Source organism: Coregonus lavaretus, assembly GCF_964263955.1.
Source record: "Coregonus lavaretus genome assembly, chromosome: 21".
NCBI classification, from domain to species: domain Eukaryota; kingdom Metazoa; phylum Chordata; class Actinopteri; order Salmoniformes; family Salmonidae; genus Coregonus; species Coregonus lavaretus.
Window position 1 is genome coordinate 3078685 of NC_140008.1, and position 22351 is coordinate 3101035.

General features: G+C 41.6%; 1 protein-coding gene and 1 long non-coding RNA gene across 3 annotated transcripts in view; both read right to left on the minus strand.

Annotated features, from left to right (window-relative positions):
• The window catches only part of LOC311148547 (plakophilin-3-like), a 51240-nt gene extending 35637 nt beyond the window's left edge, over positions 1-15603 (minus strand). For both annotated transcript variants that reach the window (XM_084185531.1, XM_084185530.1), the window contains exon 1: positions 15175-15603. In XM_084185531.1, the coding sequence (XP_084041657.1) occupies positions 15175-15403 (229 nt within the window). In that variant the 5' untranslated portion in view covers positions 15404-15603. The remainder of the gene's footprint in view (positions 1-15174) is intronic.
• Positions 15604-20322: 4719 nt separating this feature from the next.
• On the minus strand, positions 20323-21338 carry LOC311148458. The gene is made up of 2 exons (XR_014614905.1): positions 21196-21338; positions 20323-20661 (listed from the first exon to the last, which is right to left on the minus strand). It is a non-coding gene; the product is annotated as an uncharacterized lncRNA (long non-coding RNA).
• Positions 21339-22351: the final 1013 nt, after the last annotated feature.

A 22351-nucleotide genomic window follows, 5' to 3' on the forward strand; every position in this document is an offset into this window, starting at 1 on the left:
ACCGCATCAAAGGGACGATGGACGGGGCCATGTACCGTCAAATCTTGGGTGAGAACCTCCTTCCCTCAGCCAGGGCATTGAAAATGGGTCGTGGATGGGAATTCCAGCATGACAATGACCCAAAACACACGGCCAAGGCAACAAAGGAGTGGCTCAAGAAGAAGCACATTCCCTCCTGAGATGTGTGCAAACCTGGTGGCCAACTACAAGAAACGTATGACCTCTGTGATTGCCAACAAGGGTTTTTCCACCAAGTACTAAGTCATGTTTTGCAGAGGGGTCAAATACTTATTTCCCTCATTAAAATGCAAATCAATTTATAACATTTTTGACATTAGTTTTTCTGGATTTTTTTGTTGTTATTCTGTCTCTCACTGTTCAAATAAACCTACCATTAAATTATAGACTGATCATGTCTTTGTCAGTGGGCAAACGTACAAAATCAGCAGGGGATCAAATACTTTTTTCCCTCACTGTATATAGTAGCTTACATGCACCAACTGGACCTGGGAGCAATTCAAATATGTTTTCTTTCAAACACTTTGAGCGTGTGATGTAGCAAGCTTGTAGCGCCGGAGGTGCAGGATCCTGCAATGGGGCTATTCCACTGGCCGTATTACTCCAGACAATATCAAATAAACCACAGCTAAAATATTTCAAAGAAAACAAAGACTATTTGGACCCAACCCTGCGTCCTCGGGGGAGAGAAATAAACTCTTCATATATAGACTGATAGTACATCCTGTCCTGAGGAAATATGTAATGTGTTTGTGAGAACCAGGGAGGGAGCTCTGCAGAAACAACTATGTGATTACGTTTACATTTTTCACATGCTGTGACATGACTGCTTAGATTATAGGGGAGTCATGGCCACAGACTGGTCGAAGCAGATCCTTCATTTACCTGGCGTGAGCAAATATTCAACAACATCTCACAGAAATTGTGTAATTGACTTCAGAGTCCAAACTAGCGCCTGGCACTGGGATTGAACCAGCGAGACTCAGAGCCGGATCGCACAGCTTACGCCCATCCACCACCCCTGTCCACAGGTTTTTCACGGTTAAGTTTGGGCATTAATTCCTGAATGGTTAAAGTAAAGATTTACCCATTTTGAATGTTATATTGTTTTTGTGCATCTCTGAGTGATGTTCTATCAATCCCCTGGGTCATTTCATGTTTTCATGTGTATCTGAGTTATTGGCGTTCAAGCAGGCAGAAATCCGTCCGGTATTACATAGTAGCTTACATGCACCAACTGGACCTGGGAGCAATTAGTATTTGTTTTCTTTCAAACACTTTGAGCGTGTGATGTAGCAAGCTTGTAGCGCCGGAGGTGCAGGATCCTGCAAATAAACCACTGGCCGTATTACTCCAGACAAGATCAAATAAAGCACAGCTAAAATATTTCAAAAGAAAACAAAGACTATTTGGACCCAACCCTGCGTCCTCGGGGGAGAGACACAGTGACTAAATAAATGTTGCTGTGTAAATACAGCACTGAGAGGCATAGAGAGCAGTGACCTTAGGGTGGTGTGTGTGTGTGTGTGTGTGTGTGTGTGTGTGTGTGTGTGTGTGTGTGTGTGTGTGTGTGTGTGTGTGTGTGTGTGTGTGTGGTAACAGAGTCGTGCTAGTGACAGGATCTATGTCAGAAGGAAGTGGTACAGAACAGATTGACTGACCTCTGCAGTTCACTGAAACTGTTATCTGGCTTTACTAGCTGGACAAGGCTGGACGTACAAACGCACGCACGCACACACAGACACACACACACACACACACACACACACACACACACACACAGACACACACACACACACACACACACACACACAGACACACACACGCCTGGTTGACAGAGTTATCTGGCTTTACTGAAACTAGATAACAAGGCCAAATAAAGTTTTCTGTCTCAACAGGCTGTGCAATATTCACATTACAAATACTGTATCTAAAACTAAAACGCTCCATAGAAATGTTCAATAAATACAATATATATGCACATATTGTTATTGTTAATTTTCTAAAACATATATATTTTTATTGTTAATGTTCTAAAACATATATATTTTTTATTGTTAATGTTCTAAAACATATATATTTTTATTGTTAATGTTCTAAAACATATATATTTTTATTGTTAATGTTCTAAAACATATATATTTTTATTGTTCATGTTCTAAAACATATATATTTTTATTGTTCATGTTCTAAAACATATATATTTTTATTGTTAATGTTCTAAAAATCTATCACTTGATGGTTTTTCCAAAATGATATATATCCACCTCACTCTCAGATAAATAAGTAGTACTGCCAGGTTTTACAGTCAAATGTAACAAATTACTAATAAAGAACTATACAAATGATACATTTGTGACATTAAAATTATTATAAAAAAAATAAAAAAATAAAAAATAGATACACTAATATGAGATCTGTATGTAAAACATTTACATTTCTAATTTAGCAGCTGCTCTTATCCAGAGTGACTTACAGTTAGTGCATTGATCTTAAGATAGCTAGGTGAGACAACCACATATCACCGTCAAGTGTACAGGATACAAACATTCCATTCCAGCTAAACAAAGGATATATAGCGTTTTTGCAACAACAACAAAACATTTTCATACACATAAAATCTATAAATAAAAAAATCTGAGAGCAGTAATACTTTACACATAGGTCCCCATAAGCAATCGTTTTCTAATGAAAAAACACAAATATGAAAGAAAATTGGTGGATATAGCGTTTTGGAAATAAACGCTCCATATATAGACTGATATTACATCCTATCCTGAGGAAATATGGAATATGTTTGTGAGAACCAGGGAGGGAGTTTGACGGTTAAGTTTAGGCATTAATTCCTGAATGGTTAAAGTAAAGATTCACCCATTTTGAATGTTATATTGTTTTTGTGCATCTCTGAGTGATGTTCTATCAATCCCCTGGGCCATATAATGTTTTCATGTGTATCTGAGTTATTGGCGTCCAAGCAGGCAGAAATCCGTCCGGTATGACGTAGTACTGTGATAAAGCTGCCCTCACTACCCTGGAAGTTCACAGGAATACGAATTTTAGATCGCGAAAACGTCTATCATACATGTCAGATTTCAATACTGGCCAATGTCATATATGGAGGATGTCTTCTCTCGGATGAGCCATTGATCATATTTTTGCCAAATTCCTACCTCGAGAAATGTGTCATTTAACGGAGGCTCCACCACATTTCTCCTATTTTCCTGCCTCTTCAGTCCAGGGTGCATTGCATGGTGCCTTTGCCAGAGATATTATAGAAAGGAGACAGGAATTCCATTAGACAATGAATGGAGGAACGTATAACATCCAACCCAGCAGACTGTCGACCAATCGCGTTCACGTTGTCATGCTGCGTCACGCAGTTGCTACTCTAATCGTCACGCGATCCCTTCTCAAAGTCAGTGTATATGTTGAGAAATTCTGCCTATTTTCCTCACAAGTACATAATGTCACGATTCCAAAGCTATATGATATTACAGATGGCAAGTTAATTATCTAAATCAAATCAAATTTTATTTGCCACGTGCGCCGAATACAACAGGTGTATACATTACCGTGAAATGCTTACTTACAAGCCCTTAACCAACAAAGCATCTATTTCTTAATAAATGTAAAATAAAAGAACAACAACAAAAAAGTGTTGAGAAAAAAAGAGCAGAAGTAAAATAAAATAACAGCAGGGAGGCTGTATATACAGGGGGGTACCGGTGCAGAGTCAATGTGCGGGGGCACCGGCTAGTTGAGGTAGTTGAGGTAATATGTACATGTGGGTAGAGTTAAAGTGACTATGCATAAATAATTAACAGAGTAGCAGCAGCGTAAAAAGATGGGGTGGGGGTGCAAATAGTCCGGGTAGCCATGATTAGCTGTTCAGGAGTGTAATAATAATAATAATATGCCATTTAGCAGACGCTTTTATCCAAAGCGACTCACAGTATGGCCTGGGGGTAGAAGCTAGCTACTTTACATGCGGATAAAGTCTTTGGTATAAATGTGTGTAGCTACGTTTGCTAGCTACCTAGCTAGATAGCTAGCTAGCCCATAAAGGGAGAGCATTGCATTGTGGATGTTGTAGCTGCAACAGATTTTCACAACGATTTTCACATGTTGCTACCAACCTTATTATAATGCCAAAATGAAACAGTTGTTCACCCCAAAGCAAATTCTAACATTATTTGTGTTATTTAACACTGTAAATTAGAGGAATTAGTGACTTTGGGTGGATTGGATTTTTCCTTTAAGGTAAGGGTTAAGGTTTGGGTTACCATACAGTAGGCTAGGGCATTGTGGACTGGGATGGTGGATGGGCATAAGCTGTACGATCCGGCTCTGAGGCTCGCTGGTTCAATATTGTACTACTTCATGCTAGTTTGTGAAAGCACTGGTACGTAGCTTACCGTACAAAGTTGAGGACTGCAAGACTGCACTTGTGTGTGTGTGTGTGTGTGTGTGTGTGTGTGTGTGTGTGTGTGTGTGTGTGTGTGTGTGTGTGTGTGTGTATGTGTTCCCAGTCAGGTAGGCAGGAGGGAGTGGTGTGTGAGCTTCATGCTTGGCTAAGTCAGAGCCTCAGGGAACAGGCAACAAACCGGTTGGTGGAGAATGAGGCCAGAAAGAGTGAGAAATTGAGCGAGAAAGACAGAGAGACAGCACCCAAAGGCTCGGGCCCCCTGCCCAAGCCCAACCCTGCTGACAACACCCAAACACAGAGTCTACCTGTCACTCAACAGGAACCTTATACCTGGTCTGTCTGCAACAAGATCTCAACGTTTCCCTTCGAAATTCGACGTATTATGGATGAATGTCTTATCTTTTGACGCACTATTCCACGTGGTTACAGGGTAAACTCCAAGGTTAACAGTTTAGGCATTCATTCCGAGTGGTTAATGTTAGGGATATGGTTTGGGGAAGGCTTAAAACAAAAATTAATTTTAAATGACGCGCTATTACCATCAAATATCATCAAGTATAATCACGGCTTGCTACTGCTCTGTGAACTGTTGGCAGCACAGTGGTTTATGCAGTATGCTCCTGCTCTGAGCATCGTTAGTGCGCGCACAGTGCTGGTCAAACATTTTTTCATTTCGTTTTTGTGAGCGCCGACGAAGATATATATATATATAGACGTTCTAAGGACCTTTTTTTCCAAACATCCGAAATCGGAGTCTATTTCTCTCTAGGCTCTGCAGGCCTACAAAAGTTAAATGAAGTATCCATTTTCATTGTATCCTTATCCAAGTAAACAATCTGTTAATAATGTTATTAATGCATCACAATATTTCATTTATTGATCAAATGTCATGAATATGTTACAAATAGGTATGTCTTTTTTTTATGTTTATTTGTATCCTCTTTTAGCCATTTACATTTCTCCCTGCAGAGTAATAGTTAGTCAGTATTTGGATAAAGGTGAAATCCCCTCAGGGAGTTTTCATCTGTGGGTGTTTTGCGCTAGTATTGTTCATGTGCTTTTCTACTAGCACAAACATAACTGCATTGATAATAGTGTAAAAGTGTACTTTTAACTTTTTAAACTGTATTTGTCATTAATTCCCTGCCGGTGACTCTTAGCACCATCTCACAGGAAACAGCATTGCATTGTAATGATAATCTGCACTTCCCATTGCCATAAACTGTGTTGTTCAACAGATTGCTTAAGGTGCTATTACTGACTAAGTGATTTGATATCTCCATCAAGGCAGCAGAGCCCTGAGCCGTGTTTGATATCTCCATCAAGGCAGCAGAGCCCTGAGCCGTGTTTGATATCTCCATCAAGGCAGCAGAGCCCTGAGCCGTGTTTGATATCTCCATCAAGGCAGCAGAGCCCTGAGCCGTGTTTGATATCTCCATCAAGGCAGCAGAGCCCTGAGCCGTGTTTGATATCTCCATCAAGGCAGCAGAGCCCTGAGCCGTGTTTGATATCTCCATCAAGGCAGCAGAGCCCTGAGCCGTGTTTGATATCTCCATCAAGGCAGCTGAGCCCTGAGCCGTGACTGGAATACAATATTACTTCATTTAGGCTACTAGTCTACTCAGCATTTAGTTTTGCTTACCACTCATACAGAGGCTGTGTGGTTAGGAGACTACGTTGCATTAACATATTATCCTAAACTGGGATACCTATTCAGCCTCTATGATACAATACCTTACAACAGTAAAACAGGCTTCAAAGCATCTGGAAGGCTTCACTAAACCTTCAAAGTTGTAGTTAGTCAGCGGAGGAAGGGGAGGACCCTCCTCCTCAGTGAATTTCATAACAATAAAAATTGTGAAACACTAAAAAAGTTATACTTTTTAGATAAAACTATACCAAATATATTCACGTTACCAAATAATGAAGGTCTAATGTAGCCTCAACAGCACTCTGTAGGGTAGCACCATGGTGTAGTTGGAGGACAGCTAGCTTCCGTCCTCCTCTGGGTACATTGACTTCAATACAAAACCTAGGAGGCTTGTGGCTTTCACCCCCTTCCATAGACTTATACAGTAATTTTAACAATTTCCAGAGGACGTCCTCCAACCTATCAGAGCTCTTGCAGCATGAACTGACACGTTGTCCACCCAATCAAAGGATCAGAGAATGAATCTAGTACTGAAAGCATAAGCTACAGCTAGCTAACACTGCAGTGCATAATATGTTGTGAGTAGTTGACTCAAAGAGAGAGAAAGACAATAGTTGAACAGTTTTGAACAAATTCATTTCTTTAAAAATGCTAGCGAATGCAGCTAGCTAGTTTAGCCTACTCAAACACCCAGCTCAAACAGAGAGGGAAGCTATGTTAGCTAGCTGGCTATGGCTATCCAACACTGGAACTCTTCCAAGTCAAGGTAAGCTTTTGGTTTTATTAATTTATTGCCACCGGGTTTACTAACGTGTTAGTTCTAGTAGTTATGTTGACTATGACGTTAGCTAATATGGTGACAACAATGCAGGCTGTGTGTAGCAGTTAGCGGTTATGATATGAAGGTTTGGCATGGAAAGGTTTTTTCGCATGGTCACAGACAGCTGCTGTGCATTGAAGTCCACAAGCGAAAGGAAAAGGTGAGAAGAGGAGAGCGCGTAGATACGAGAAGGAATACAACGAGCTGTTTGTATGTGGCTGCTATGAAAGTGAACTGTGTTTGCGTGGGATCAGGGGTGTATTCATTCCGCAGATTCTGTTGAAAAACATTTCTTAAATAGAAGCAAATGGAACGAAACGAGGATAAACTTACCTGAATTTGTCCAATAGAAACTCTCGTTCGCAAATGTTGGACTAATGATTACACCCTAGATCAGCTAGATGCAAGCAAGATTGTGCAAGGAGGTATTGAATGTGTCACTGTCTGTCACCTTGATTACTCACATTTCTCTTGACCTGTGCACCTACGTTGTAAACTTTCATTCATAGGCTAGGTTGAAGCAACCTCATGATGGGTATAGGGAACATTTTAGTATCATGTAGTAGCCTAAACCTATCAACGTTACATTGAGCTGGGTGGATGGAATATGAATGACAGTCATCCAATATGCTGTAATAGAAATAAGGCCATGCTCATAAAAAAATTAAATTGTCCTCCCTCATCTTAAATGGCACCAACCGCCACTGGTAGCCACCCTGGACTGGTTTATAGCACTGAACAAGATTACATAGGCTTGTGATGTCAATAAGCAATCATGCCTTGTTTCATATTTATTTATATAGTTTATTTCTCATTAAAAATGTTGCCGTTTCTCCCTCATCTTAAAACGCCACTGTAGTTTATCTATTGCAACGTAGTCCTACTTTAAAAGTGAATTGGAGAGCTACTCTGTTTGTACACAGTTGACCCAGATCAGATAGAAGAAGGTATGTTGACTCAGGTATGTGTCTCTGCCTGTCGAGGATACAGTGCCTTTAAGAAAGCACAGCCACTTGACTTATTTTTTATATTTTTTATTTTTAGTCATTTAGCAGACACTCTTATCCAGAGCGACTTACAGGAGCAATTAGGGTTAAGTGCCTTGTTCAAGGGCACATCAACAGATTTTTCCACCTAGTCGGCTCGGGGATTAGAACCAGCGACCTTTCGGTTACTGGCACAACGCTCTTAACCACTAAAGCTACCTGCCGCCCCATTCAACATGTTGTTGTGTTACAGCCTGAATTCAAAATGGATTAAATCGATTTTTTTTCTCTCTCACCCATCAACACACAATACCCCATAATGACAAAGTGAAAACATGTTTTTAGAAATGTTTTGCAAATGTATTGAAAATGAAAACACAGAAATATCTCATTTACATAAGTATTCACAAGCCTGAGTCAATACATGTTAGAATCACCTTTGGCAGCGATTACAGCTGTGAGTCCTTCTGAGTAATTATCTAAGAGCTTTGCACACCTGGATTGTATAATATTTGCACATTATTCTTTTTTAAATTCTTCAAGCTGTGTCAAGTTGGTTGTTGATCATAGCTAAACAGCCATTTTCAAGTCTTGCCATAGATTTTCAAGCCAATTTAAGTCAAAACTGTAACTAGGCCACTCAGGAACATTCAATGTCTTCTTGGTAAGCAACTCCAGTGTATGTTTGGCCTTGTGTTTTAGGTTATTGTCCTGCTGAAAGGTGAATTTGTCTCCCAGTGTCTGTTGGAAAGCAGACTGAACCAGGTTTTCCTCTCGGATTCTGCCTGTGCTTAGCTCTATTCCATTTATTTTTATCCCCCCCAAAAAAAATCCCTAGTCCTTGCCGATGACAAGCATACCCATAACATGATGCAGTCACCACCATGCTTAAAAATATGTAGAGTGGTACCCAGTGATGTGTTGTGTTGGATTTGCCTCAAACATAACACTTTGTATTTAGGACAAAAAGTAAAATGTATTTGTCAATGTTCTTACAGTATTACTTTAGTGCCTTATTGCAAACAAGATGCATGTTTTGGAATATTTTTATTCTGTACAGGCTTCCTTCTTTTCACTCTGTCATTTAGGTTAGTATTGTGGAGTAACTACAATGTTGTTGATCCATCCTCAGTTTTCTCCTATCACAGCCATTAAACTCTGTTTTAAAGTCACCATTGGCCTCATGGTGAAATCCCTGAGCGGTTTCCTTCCTTTCCGGCAACTGAGTTAGGACGGACGCCTGTATCTTTGTAGTGACTGGGTGTATTGATACACCATCCAAAGTGTATTTAATAACTTCACCATGCTCAAAGGGATATTCAATGTCTGCTTTTTTAAATCTTGACCCATCTACCAATAAGTGTCCTTCTTTGCGAGCCATTAGAAAACCTCCCTGGTCTTTGTGGTTGAAATTCACTGCTCGACTGAGGGAACTTACAGATAATTGTATGTGTGGGGTACAGAGATGGGGTAGTCATTTAAAAATCATGCTAAACACTATTATTTCACACAGAGTGAGTCCATGCAACTTATTATGTGACTTGTTAAGCACATTTTTACTCCTGAACATATTTAGGCATGCCATAACAAAGGGGTTGAATACTTATTGACTCAAGACATTTCAGCTTTTCATTTTTAATTAATTTGTAAACAATTCTAAAAACATAATTCCACTTTGACATTATGGGGTATTGTGTGTAGATCTTTGAAACAAAATCTCAATTTAATCAATTTTAAATTCAGGCTGTAACACAACAAAATGTGGAAAAAGTAAAGGGGTGTGAATACTTTCCGAAGGCACTGTACTGTATATCTCATGAAGTGAGAGGTTCGGATCAGTGAGTCAACATTAGGTATGAGCATTTTACATTCTTTGACTGTTCGAGTACTCACAGATTGTTTTTTTTTTTTTTTTTTTTTTTTTTGGGGGGGGGGGATATTCGGTACTCAAATGGAAAAATATATATTTTTAGAACATAAGGCCCGCATTGGAGAAAAATAATATATGCACATCTATCTATAGATCTATGCCAACAGTGCACAATAATGTCTAATTTATCATAACCATTACAGATAACAAATCCTAGTTGCTAAATTGTCCCATATATATATATTAAGTCGATAAAGAAGTAAGCGCAATTTATTGAAGTAATATCAACTGGTTATATTATGTCGTGGAACCCAATCTTCCAAGAGGCCGTAAACTCAGCAGTGGAGCTTGCTTGTAGAAGTCTGTGGCTGTGCAATGGCATGGCCTTGTTTTGTTCATTTAGCAGACAAGACGCTCTTATTTCCCGATCCCATATCACAGTCAAGACACCTTTTTTATATATAATTTTTTAACCATGATGTAATATAACAGAATAAAACAGAACAGAATATTTATCCAAATGAAAAAACATTGCCAGTGCGAAGTGATGCGCAATCTCAAGTCTGGAAAACTTATTCTGGAACAGGGGCTCAATTTTGCGAGTTGAAAGACAATTTATTCAGGGTTACAAACCAAAATCTGTCTTCTTTTCGATATACAGACGTTCAATTTAGTTTATTCTGCCCGTTCTTTGGAATGTTCTAAATGCATTAACAATTCCACAGTGAACACTGCATGGTGATCAATTACAGCTACGACATCTGTTTGGTGAATAGGCCTAGGCTTAATGATTCTGATGAAAATACGCTCCTTTCTTCATCAAAATAATGTTTTTGCGTATTTTCAGTGTGGGACCTGTCTATGTTTAGGGGGGTTATAGCCTAGGCTAACCAATTCTAAATGGCACTAGCAGTTGGCAAAGTAGCCTAAGCAGAAAATAGACTGGGCACAATTATTCCGAAACTGCAGCTCGTTGTTGGAACACATTTTCCTACTTCAATCAACCAGTCCATTTTGAATTTGTGCTAAAACTGACGTCATTTGGCAAGGAATGTAGCTTATGTATCCCATCAGTTAGATGTTGTTTTTATAGGCATTTATTTATGTAGGCCTAACGGGAGCTTGTGTGTGTAAGGAGCGGTCAGAACACAATTGAGTGAATGAGACACGGAGGGGAAAGGGAATTTAGGGAGAAGAACTGTGTGATGCTTGGCTTCTTTTTTTGTTGTGCCCCACAAATGCACATGTACAAATGGAACAACAGAGTCAAAGCAAATTAACGTTGGTTTCTAGACAACATTTTACTTGCCTGTTCCGGCAGCCACAAAGCACATTCCACCAAGTATTTGAAAAAAAATGATCTCTGGTTAAAGATCGAGCTTTGACGTCTGTTTCGAGTACTGGAGGACTCATGCCCGTCCCTAGTCAACGTTAGTCTTTGTTTATTAGATAAACAACGCTATTCTGTATGTAATATGTCCCATACGAGTCTCAGGTAGCCCTTACTAATGTCTCAGGGCTGTATTCAATCTAGAGCACTGAAGCGAGTGAAATGTTAAGGTCATTTCAGATTGAGCCGACATATTCAGCGTTCAACGTCAATGCAGTCTCCGCTAACGCGGGAACATTGCCTTTAAAATTCAATCACGCTGTAACACTGTAACTTCCGCGATACGGGTTGAATAGAGCCCTCAATCTGCAGACTACACAGGTATGGCACAATAAACCTTAGTCATGAATGTCTACACAGCATGGTCGACTCAGCTAATACAGTCATGTGAGCTAAGCCAACCAATTGGAAGTGTCAGAATAGGTAAATATAATAAAATGGCAACATGGTGCTAAAGGGGACATCCAATACACTGTGTTATGTTATGGTCATAACACTGTCCTAACACTGAACACCACACCCCCTCTCCTGGTAGCAGCCTGAAGCTAACACTGTCACTGAACACCACACCCCCTCTCCTGGTAGCAGCCTGAGGCTAACACTGTCACTGATCACCACACCCCCTCTCCTGGTAGCAGCCTGAAGCTAACACTGTCACTGATCACCACACCCCCTCTCCTGGTAGCAGCCTGAGGCTAACACTGTCACTGATCACCACACCCCCTCTCCTGGTAGCAGCCTGAGGCTAACACTGTCACTGATCACCACACCCCCTCTCCTGGTAGCAGCCTGAAGCTAACACTGTCACTGAACACCACACCCCCTCTCCTGGTAGCAGCCTGAGGCTAACACTGTCACTGATCACCACACCCCCTCTCCTGGTAGCAGCCTGAGGCTAACACTGTCACTGATCACCACACCCCCTCTCCTGGTAGCAGCCTGAGGCTAACACTGTCACTGATCACCACACCCCCTCTCCTGGTAGCAGCCTGAAGCTAACACTGTCACTGAACACCACACCCCCTCTCCTGGTAGCAGCCTGAGGCTAACACTGTCACTGATCACCACACCCCCTCTCCTGGTAGCAGCCTGAGGCTAACACTGTCACTGATCACCACACCCCCTCTCCTGGTAGCAGCCTGAGGCTAACACTGTCACTGATCACCACACCCCCTCTCCTGGTAGCAGCCTGAGGCTAACACTGTCACTGATCACCACACCCCCTCTCCTGGTAGCAGCCTGAGGCTAACACTGTCACTGATCACCACACCCCCTCTCCTGGTAGCAGCCTGAGGCTAACACTGTCACTGATCACCACACCCCCTCTCCTGGTAGCAGCCTGAGGCTAACACTGTCACTGATCACCACACCCCCTCTCCTGGTAGCAGCCTGAAGCTAACACTGTCACTGATCACCACACCCCCTCTCCTGGTAGCAGCCTGAAGCTAACACTGTCACTGATCACCACACCCCCTCTCCTGGTAGCAGCTTGAGGCTAACACTGTCACTGAACACCACACCCCTCTCCTGGTAGCAGCCTGAAGCTAACACTGTCACTGAACACCACACCCCTCTCCTGGTAGCAGCCTGAAGCTAACACTGTCACTGACTACTAAACACCGTAATTTAACACATGGGATAACTCTAAAGACTTTAGGAAACGATTAACTTAACATCCAGGGAGTCCCACAGCTTAGCTAGCCCTCGACAGTCCCAGAGAGAGGTTACATAACAAGCCTGCTTTGTGTTGACAGACCGAGAGGCCATTGATATGTAATTTTCCTGACAAGACTTGGTAGATCACCATCACAGAAACCTGTTCTCGCCGCCTCTCATTAACTACGTATCCATTAAACCCTCTCCTCTCTAAAGCGGACTAAGACAGACCTGTAACTCAATCTCACTGAACCAAATCTCAATCAACCAAGTCTCACTGAACCAAGTCTGACTGAACCAAGTCTGACTGAACCAAGTCTGACTGAACCAAGTCTGACTGAACCAAGTTTCACTGAATCAAGTCTCACTGAACCAATTCTGACTAAACCAAGTCTCACTGAACCAAGTCTGACTGAACCAAGTCGCAGTGAAACCAAGTCTGACTGAACCAAGTTTCACTGAATCAAGTCTCACTGAACCAATTCTGACTGAACCAAGTCGCAGTGAAACCAAGTCTGACTGAACTTAGTCTGACTGAACCAAGTCTGACTGAAGCGCTTTGTTTTCACCCTAGTCCTCATTGTGTCGGGGTAGCTGTAACCCAATCTTCTGGATCTCAATCTCACTGAAGTGTATTCACCTTAGGCCTAGGCCTTGTTTCACTGAAGCTCTTTCTTTCACCCTAGTTCTTGGCAAGGGCTCCTCTCTCTCTCCTGGCAGTGAGTTCATTTTATAGATGAGTTGGTTGTTTAGCAACAAAACCGACGTGTGCGCAACTGTGGGGCAAAACCGGCGGGGTTGGCTTAGGCTGTTGACAACATGTCAACTATATTTAGTCTCCAAATGTTTATTGAAAACATAAATACATTTGGACAATGAGCACTTGTTGTCTCTCAAATACATCGTTACAGTTGTTGGTTAGCTTGCTATTGAACTGTAGCCATGTTAGCAAAGAGGTGACAGTCAAAACATCAAAACAAAACATGGTATCAAGAACAAGATAAAACTAGCTGGAACCAGTCACTTACAATTCCCTACATGGCAGCTTCTCCTTTTTTTTTTTTTTTTTTTTTACATTTTAGTCATTTAGCAGACGCTCTTATCCAGAGCGACTTACAGTTAGTGAGTGCATAAATGTTTCATACTGGCCCCCCGTGGGAATCGAACCCACAACCCTGGCGTTGCAAGCGCCATGCTCTACCAACTGAGCTACAGGAGGGCCACGCTATCTGGCCACCCAGAATCACAACAACACACAAACTTCTGCCCCATTGAGGCACGTGCATCGTTTTCATGACATTGTCAGCTAACCCGTCTATGAAAGCTATGCTTGTTTGAGCCTGTCAGCTAAACATTAAATTGTGTCAAAACTTCAAGGTAAAGCATTGCTACAACCCAAAACGGACAGTTTCTCTTAGGGAAAAATAAAGTTATTTTATTCTATTCTATACAGGCTTATACAAAGACTGAGGTAGCTGAGTGGCAGAACTGAATCAGGTCGTCTTTATCCACAACTATTCCAGAGTGGTCCTGTGTGGCTCAGTTGGTAGAGCACGCTGCTTGCAAAGCCAAGGTTGTGGGTTCAATTTCCACAGGGGACCACTATGGAAAACAATTATGAAAATATATGCACTCACTACTGTAAGTTGCTCTGGATAACAGCATCTGCTACATTTCTAAAATCTATTTAATTAAAATATATGTATATATAGTTAGTAAAAAGTCATGCAAGTCGTTTTAAATTATTTGTTAATTTAATTTAACCCAAAAAGTTAAGAATAAATCCAACTCAGTAGGTTGCTCAAAATCTAAGTATATTTTATAAGGACACATTTATTTAATTTCCTCAATTTGTATAATTTACATTTATATTTTTGTCATTTAGCAGACGCTCTTATCCAGAGCGACTTACAGTTAGTGAGTGCATACATTTTTCATACTGCCCCCCCGTGGGAAACGAACCCACAACCCTGGCGTTGCAATGTTTTTAGAGGATTGTGGGTATTTCAACATTTGTAGACTTCATGATTCATGTTTGAAGAAAGAAAGAAAGAAAGGTATATTTATATATCAGTATTAAGCAGTTTGTTGTACCATAAGGTGTAATGGATCATGATGAACGGAAATCAAAATGTAAGACATTGACATTCAATGATGAGACCAACCATCCCCATTGTCAGCACTCATAAACACATTGCAATGCAGTTCTACCGACAGTTACTGCGGCTGGATTGAGCACTGTCAATAGTTTGCTTATGTATCAAATCAAATCAGTAAATGATCTCTGAATGCGGCAATGTAGTAGGTAGCCTAGCGTACATTTGAGTGACATGTCGCCATAGGAGGCTAGGTCCTACCTGAGGAGGTGTAGTGTGAGGCTGAGCCGTTCTGTCGGGGAAGCGTCGAGGTTTTCTCGGCGAGCCGCATTGCAACCTGCTGCTGGACCCGCTTGGCCCGGGTCATCTCATCCGACATTGTGCCCCCTTGCCCCCCGAGCTGGATCTCGGACGGGATCGCGTAAGTGCTGACGGCGGAATTGGGCTGCAAAGCAGACAGAAATACATGATCTTGAGCCACGAAACTCATTGTCGAACCTCGGAACGGGCAATATAAAAGTTCCAAGGATTCCAACAGAGAGCGCAATGTGTGTGTTTCTCGTCGAAACAAATTCTGGTCCGGAAATAATTAATTTGGTCATCAGTAAAGTCGGTATTCGGTGTTGAGTTTCTCACTCCTGTGTGAGATACTTTTCGACCGACTGCTCCCTCGTTAATGAACTATACGGTATCTGCTGGAATAGCAACGGGGTGGAGTCTGTGAGAGAGAAGAGGCTACCTGGCACAGGAAAATGAGCTCTCTCACTGAGTACGGTTACATGCACATATAATAGTTATTGCTTTGCTAGAAGAACGATTACCCTAATCATCCTGTTTACATGGACACATCTGAAATCAGGCTACCTGATGGCACTCTGATAAATGCAGAAAATCGTCAATAAAAATAAACTTTCTACCACAGCGACCCAGTGCTTAATTTGTATACCGGGAGGTGCCGGAACAAAAAGTGAGCGTGCGAGGGGGGTGACCTGGGGAGTTCTGAGGTACTTTATAATAAAGCATTGCATGCATATCATCGCATTTGCGTAATGGCAAAGAGCATTAGAGTAGAGGCACTTACACATGGGGAGCATTTTAGTAGCTTAGGGTCCGGGAAAAACATTGCCTTTTATAAACGCATTTCTACATAATTTTTCATGACTGGAGACTTTGGCTTTTTTAGTACCGCACAAATGATCGAAATTACAGGCTACTTTGACCCTGACAAACGGAGAATCAGAGATCAATAAAAACGACCTTGAATCCATCAATAGTATAGGCCTAGGTTTGTGGAGACATATTGTAGGCTACAATATGAGGAGGAAATGATGGTCCTAAACATGCTTTCCAGTTTCACTGACTCACCCAATGATGCGCAGCTCACTCGCGGGTGATGTCTGATGCGTTCGTGCCAAAAACCTATATCTCGCTCTTGTTTACTTCGTAAATTATCGAAATGTATTTACTTCGTAAAACAATATTTGGAAGTTCATCAAATATTTTGATAGCCTACAGCAGACAAATTAGAGTCTTCTCTTTTCATTTAGTTTCCAACCTGTGTTTTCCAGTGATTGTATTTGAAATATTGCGAAAGGCCTGTTTTGTCTGCATGCTGTTTAAAAAGAAGAAGAAGCTGTTGATCCTCTGTGGCTAAATTAGGGGCATTTTCATGGTGTAGTAAGACATTCTGAAATATTTAATTTATTTCTAAAACAGCAGTTATTCTATAACTTTGGCAAATGTATTTCAATTAATCAGGGGTGCTGCAGCTCCTCCAGAAGCCTTCGCGCGTCTATGATTCTATAACGAGATAAATGATGACGCGCAACGCTGGAGAGATGAGAGTTGCAGGCTCATGTCTATCAGAGCAGAGAGAGGGAGAGAGATCATAGAAATTGAATCTCATTCTAGTTCTGTGAGAGATACAGGCGCGCTACTCACACAGCCATGGCCACGCATTGGTCTGAAACATAGGTTACAATGTCATGCAAACCATAATCCCGGGGCGGCCCAAATCGAAACTACTTTTAGAATATCAGGCTGGACTGAATATCAGGCCCGGGCTGGACTGAATATCAGGCCCGGGCTGGACTTAATATCAGGCCCGGGCTGGACTGAATATCAGTAGCTGGGCCAGTTGTCACACAGTATGGGGCCAGTTGTCACACAGTATGGGGCCAGTTGTCACACAGTATGGGGCCAGTTGTCACACAGTATGGGGCCAGTTGTCACACAGTATGGGGCCAGTTGTCACACAGTATGGGGCCAGTTGTCACACAGTATGGGGCCAGTTGTCACAGTATGGGGCCAGTTGTCACACAGTATGGGGCCAGTTGTCACACAGTATGGGGCCAGTTGTCACAGTATGGGGCCAGTTGTCACAGTATAGGGCCAGTTGTCACACAGTATGGGGCCAGTTGTCACACAGTATGGGGCCAGTTGTCACAATGTTATCTGTGCTGTTAGTGGCAAAAGTTGAAGCATTATAAATCACCTGATACTATTTGAAGTAAGAATATTCAACAACAAAAAAAAGCTAACTAGATGATTGCAACTATTTATCTAATTTCTCTGCTTATTGGAGATAATTGCACTTTATTGTGGTAAATCCTTATGAATGAACTGAACATGATGATAAATGACTATGTCAACGTTCCTTTATTAAAACATATTAGATTTTTATTTATTTAACTAGGCAAGTCAGTTAAGAACAAATTCTTATTTACAATGACGGCCTACACCGGCCAAACCCGGACGACGCTGGGACTCCCAATGATGGCCGGTTGTGATACAGCCTGGAATCGAACCTGGGTCTGTAGTGACGCCCCAAGCACTGAGATGCAGTGCCTTAGACCGCTGCGCCACTCGGGAGCCCCAAATACAGTTTTTTACAATCACTTTGGCACTTATTTCAGAACCTTGACGTCATTTTTCAAAACTCTAGACACAAAACTCAAAACAGTCATCACTTGTCCAATGTTCTCAACATTGCATTGTGCATTCATATCTTTAAAGAAATCTTGCACTTGCACAATCATTGGTTAAAAAAACAAATTTATTGTGAAATACCAATGAAACGTTAATTTAGATCACCCACATACAAGCAACCGATAGTTTCACTGTGTCATTGTTTGTACAATCATGAAATATTGTAGTACAAAATAGGTGATACATGTTTCATTATGGTACTACATGTAAATACATCCCTGTAAAAGTACTGCAGTAGTAGAGAGAATACTACAGACACAGTGGAATCATTGAACAAAATCTGAAATATATTGATGAAAAACAATACAGTACTGTAAAACATCGAATGCAGTGTTCCTCAACTTGCTTGTACTGTAAAAAGAAAAACATAGGAGTGATGTCTGTCCTTCTACATTTTCATCAACTCTGTCTTGTGGATTTTTGGCCACAGGTTCTCATCTACATCACAATGGATGTTTTCATTAGCCAAACATCTTGGAAAAAACCTTCGGGCATGGCGAATCCAGGCCTGACACTGGTCTGCCGTGATGTCATTGCATGCGTCATCCATGGCCTGGAGAAGAGTGACTTGTTCATGAGGGTGCCTATCATAAACCTTCCATCTCCATGTGTAGAACAATTCCTCAATCGGTTTAAGGAAAGGAGAGTATGGGGGTAAATACAGGGTGGTAAATTGTGCATGGGCCTGAAACCATGCTTGCACCATATGAGCATGGTGGAACCTGACATTATCCCACACAATGACATGGGTCACGCCATCAGCTCTACAGACCTCATCGAGCTCATCAAGGAAGGTTACAAGGAGAGCTGCATTATATGATCCAATACGAGGTCTGCGTCCCACCACACCATCTTCTGATCATCTTCATCTTCTTCCTCCTGAGAACCAAGGAAAATATTATTTTTCCTAATCATATTTTTTGTGATTCAATAACTGTTTAGGGTTAAAAAATGAACTAAGAATACATACATTTTGGGCTGTAGATTGATTATTATCCAAGAATACAGACATTTTGATTATACAATACACATTAATCATTCTTGAATCCTTTTCCTTACATTTCGCAAGGATAGCTTTACTATTAAAGCTTAACACTTTGTTATGTCCATATCCTTTGATTGGTCCCCTTCAATCCTTTCAGTGTTATTTGAACAATGAACATATAACTAATGTGTAACAGATTTATTTTGGATTTTTTCCTTCTGTCAAACTGAATCCAATCTAGCTTTTTCCTTCACTCTTCATTTTGTTCTTAGTATTTTCTTTGTTAGTGGTGAAAGTCCTGGAAGCAATTTCTCTTTTTGGTAATGCAGAGGAACATCTTGCATTTGGTACATCTCATGTACGTCTTGCTCTTGCAGCCCTTATTTCTGCATCTTTCTGCATGCTTGGTATCCATCATCTCAGGCATGTGCATGGCTCCTAGTCTGCGCACAGATGGCTCTGGTTGTGGGATCCTCATTTTAGATGGTGGCTCATACTCATCCTCACTCTCTTCACAGCTGTTTTCCAGTTCCGGACTCTCCAACAGCTCCTCAGCTAGGAGTAGTTTGAAGTCCAGGTACTGATGTGTGTTCTTGGATGGTCTGTGCAGAGCTTTGCTGTCAGACTGGTATTGTATCCAGGAGTTGGTGATGGCAACACCAAAGAAGTGACTGATCACGCGCGATGTCCACTTCTTGGTCCTGCTTGACATACGATAGAAGCTAAGCATGCGATCACAAAGATCTACGCCACCCATGTTATCATTATACTGCTTAATTACTGCTGGTCTTTTAACCTGGACCAGGTGCTTTTCTTTCTGGGACCATCTGGTACAGATGTCTTCTGGGTCTTTCCCATGTACAGTGGATGCCATGAGCACTGGTTTGTTGTCGAACCATTTTGTGATGGCCAGCTCAGGACTCTTTCTGGCCACTGACACTGATGTTCCTCTCCCCTCTTTTTTCAACTGTTTGTCTACTGGCAGCTGGCACAGCTTTGGGACACGGTTCTTCATTATAGTTCCAGTTGCAGGAAGGCCCTTTGCCAGCAATGCATCCAATAGATCTATGGTTGTGAAGTACCTGTCAAAGAATATGTGGCTTCCTGTTGGAACAGATTCAACCATGCGTAGAACTGCTGCAGCTCCAACTCCTAACCTTTGGACTGTAAAGGTATTCTTCCCTTGGTAGACTTCAAAATCAAGCATCAGACCATTTGGGGATGCAAGGACAAAGACCTTTAGGCCAGTAGGGTTTGGCTTGCCGGGAACATATTGCCTGACTGGACAACGGCCTGTGAATGGGATGATTTGCTCATCAATGCAGACCCTTTCTGGCTTTGCAAGGCTGAGACAGCCTTGGCGCACACGATCGAGTATTGGCCTGACTTTCCAAAGAATATCTGCCTTCTTTGTTTCCTCTGTTACAGCCAGGTCATTGACAATCTTGAGGGAATTTCTTATCCTGAAGAATCTATCCCTAGTCATTTTGCTACTTATGACTGGCACTTTAGTTTTGTTGGCCCAAAACATTTTAATTCTGGGATAGCCAAGGCAGGCCATGTGGACTGAAATGCCCAAGAAGATTTTTATTTCTTGTGGCGTGGTGTTCATGCACACTCCTTTGATTTGCAGCTCTCTTTGATTTGTGTATGTTGCCAAATCTTCAAAGACCTTGTTGTCAATGTACTGTGAAAAGTATTCAATTGGACTCCAGTCTGCACGTGTTGTAGGGTCATCTTGACACACAGGAAGCCCAGGTAACACAGGTGCAAATCTGATATGAAGGAAAAAAGAATAATAAATGATAAGTAATAACAGTTTAAATACTCAATGCAGCTGAATTTAAAATTGTGGAACTGCATCAAACATACATGTTACTCCTGGCCCACAGAGGGCGACGAGTTTCCTGTTCATCCCTGTCTGTATCTGTGTCTGTGTCTGCATCTGTCCCTTCAACTGAGCCTTCTGCATTGTCTTCCTCTTCTTCATCACCGTTTTGTATCACTGGTTGAAACTTATCCTCATCTCTCTCATCATCTGACAACTCCAAATCTGAATCTCCCTCGACTATTCGGTAAAGAATTCTTTCTGCTTCAGTTCTGTTTCCTACGACAATGTGGAGTCATTATTTACATGAAGATAGTCCTGATGTCCACTATAATTGACATTCATAAAATGGCAAATCTTTCAAAAGATACATAATTTAGTTGCTATCAGAACTAAATATATGATTCCTAACACCTTCATGAACAAGAAAATATATGATTATTATAGTAACAAAACCATAGACAAACAATATTTGACTTACCTCTCATCTTTCCATAAAATGTGCTTGTTCCTATGCCGTCCATTTTGAAAGGAAAGATAGAGGCGGTTCCCGGCCTCCCAGCCAATCAAATGACATATCACTGAAAAGCCCAGGATGTCCTCTGTACAGTACATCAGGAATTAAGAGACTTGCACAAAATATTCCAAGAAGAGGGATGAAAATCAAATGTCCACAACAGTGGACATAAGTCAATGGGCGGGGTCTCAGGAGGATAGCCGCAAACATGGTAATGTTGGCCCCACGTTGTCCAGGTACTTGGATGGTTGCCCGCTGGCCAATGAAATTCCGACCTCTCCTCCTTGTCTTGGCCAGGTTAAAGCCTGCCTCATCCAAATATATGAATTTGTGATGGTTGTCATCAGCATCCAGCTCCATCACCCTCTAAAAATACATTTTGGAAAGAGATTTACTGATTACTGTACAATGTAGAATTATTAGGGAATTTTATTACAACAGCCATCTTGAAACTGAACATACCTGAACATACTCAGTCCTCATTTGCTTCACTCTGTCTGCATTTCTTTCAAAAGGCACACGGTATAGTTGTTTTAAAGACACCTGGTGCCTTTTCAGCATGCGTGCAATAGTCGGCAAACTTATGGATTCCACATTGTTAAACATATTGCATATCACATGCTGGCAATTTTCTGTAAGGCGAATATCATTTCTGGCCCGAACCAAATCGACCACAGCCTGCTCTTGTTGGTCAGTCAGAATTTTGCCTCTGCCTCCCCTATTTGGCCTAGTCTCAATTCTACAGGGAATATTACAGTAAGAAGACACTTGGTCACATCACCTACTCTGTGATACACATTGGTATGCAGTCATTTGACAATTGAGAGTAGCATAATGTTTAGTGCATGCTGACGACTTACCGGTTCTCATTGCGGAAAGTTGTGATTATTGAGGCCACGGTTGACCTTCTGAGGTTTGGTTGTATCATTGTAGCCGCCTCAGTCATTGTCATGCCATGATTTATGACATGGTCTACAACTATTGCTCGGATTTCATTGGACACTCTTTGCTGTTGCTGCCGCTGTCTTGGTCCGTGACCTTGTCCTCTACCATGTTCCCCCACGAACACCTCTCAGAAGGGGTGCTTGTCCCCTGCCATTCCTTTGACCAACACGTCTTC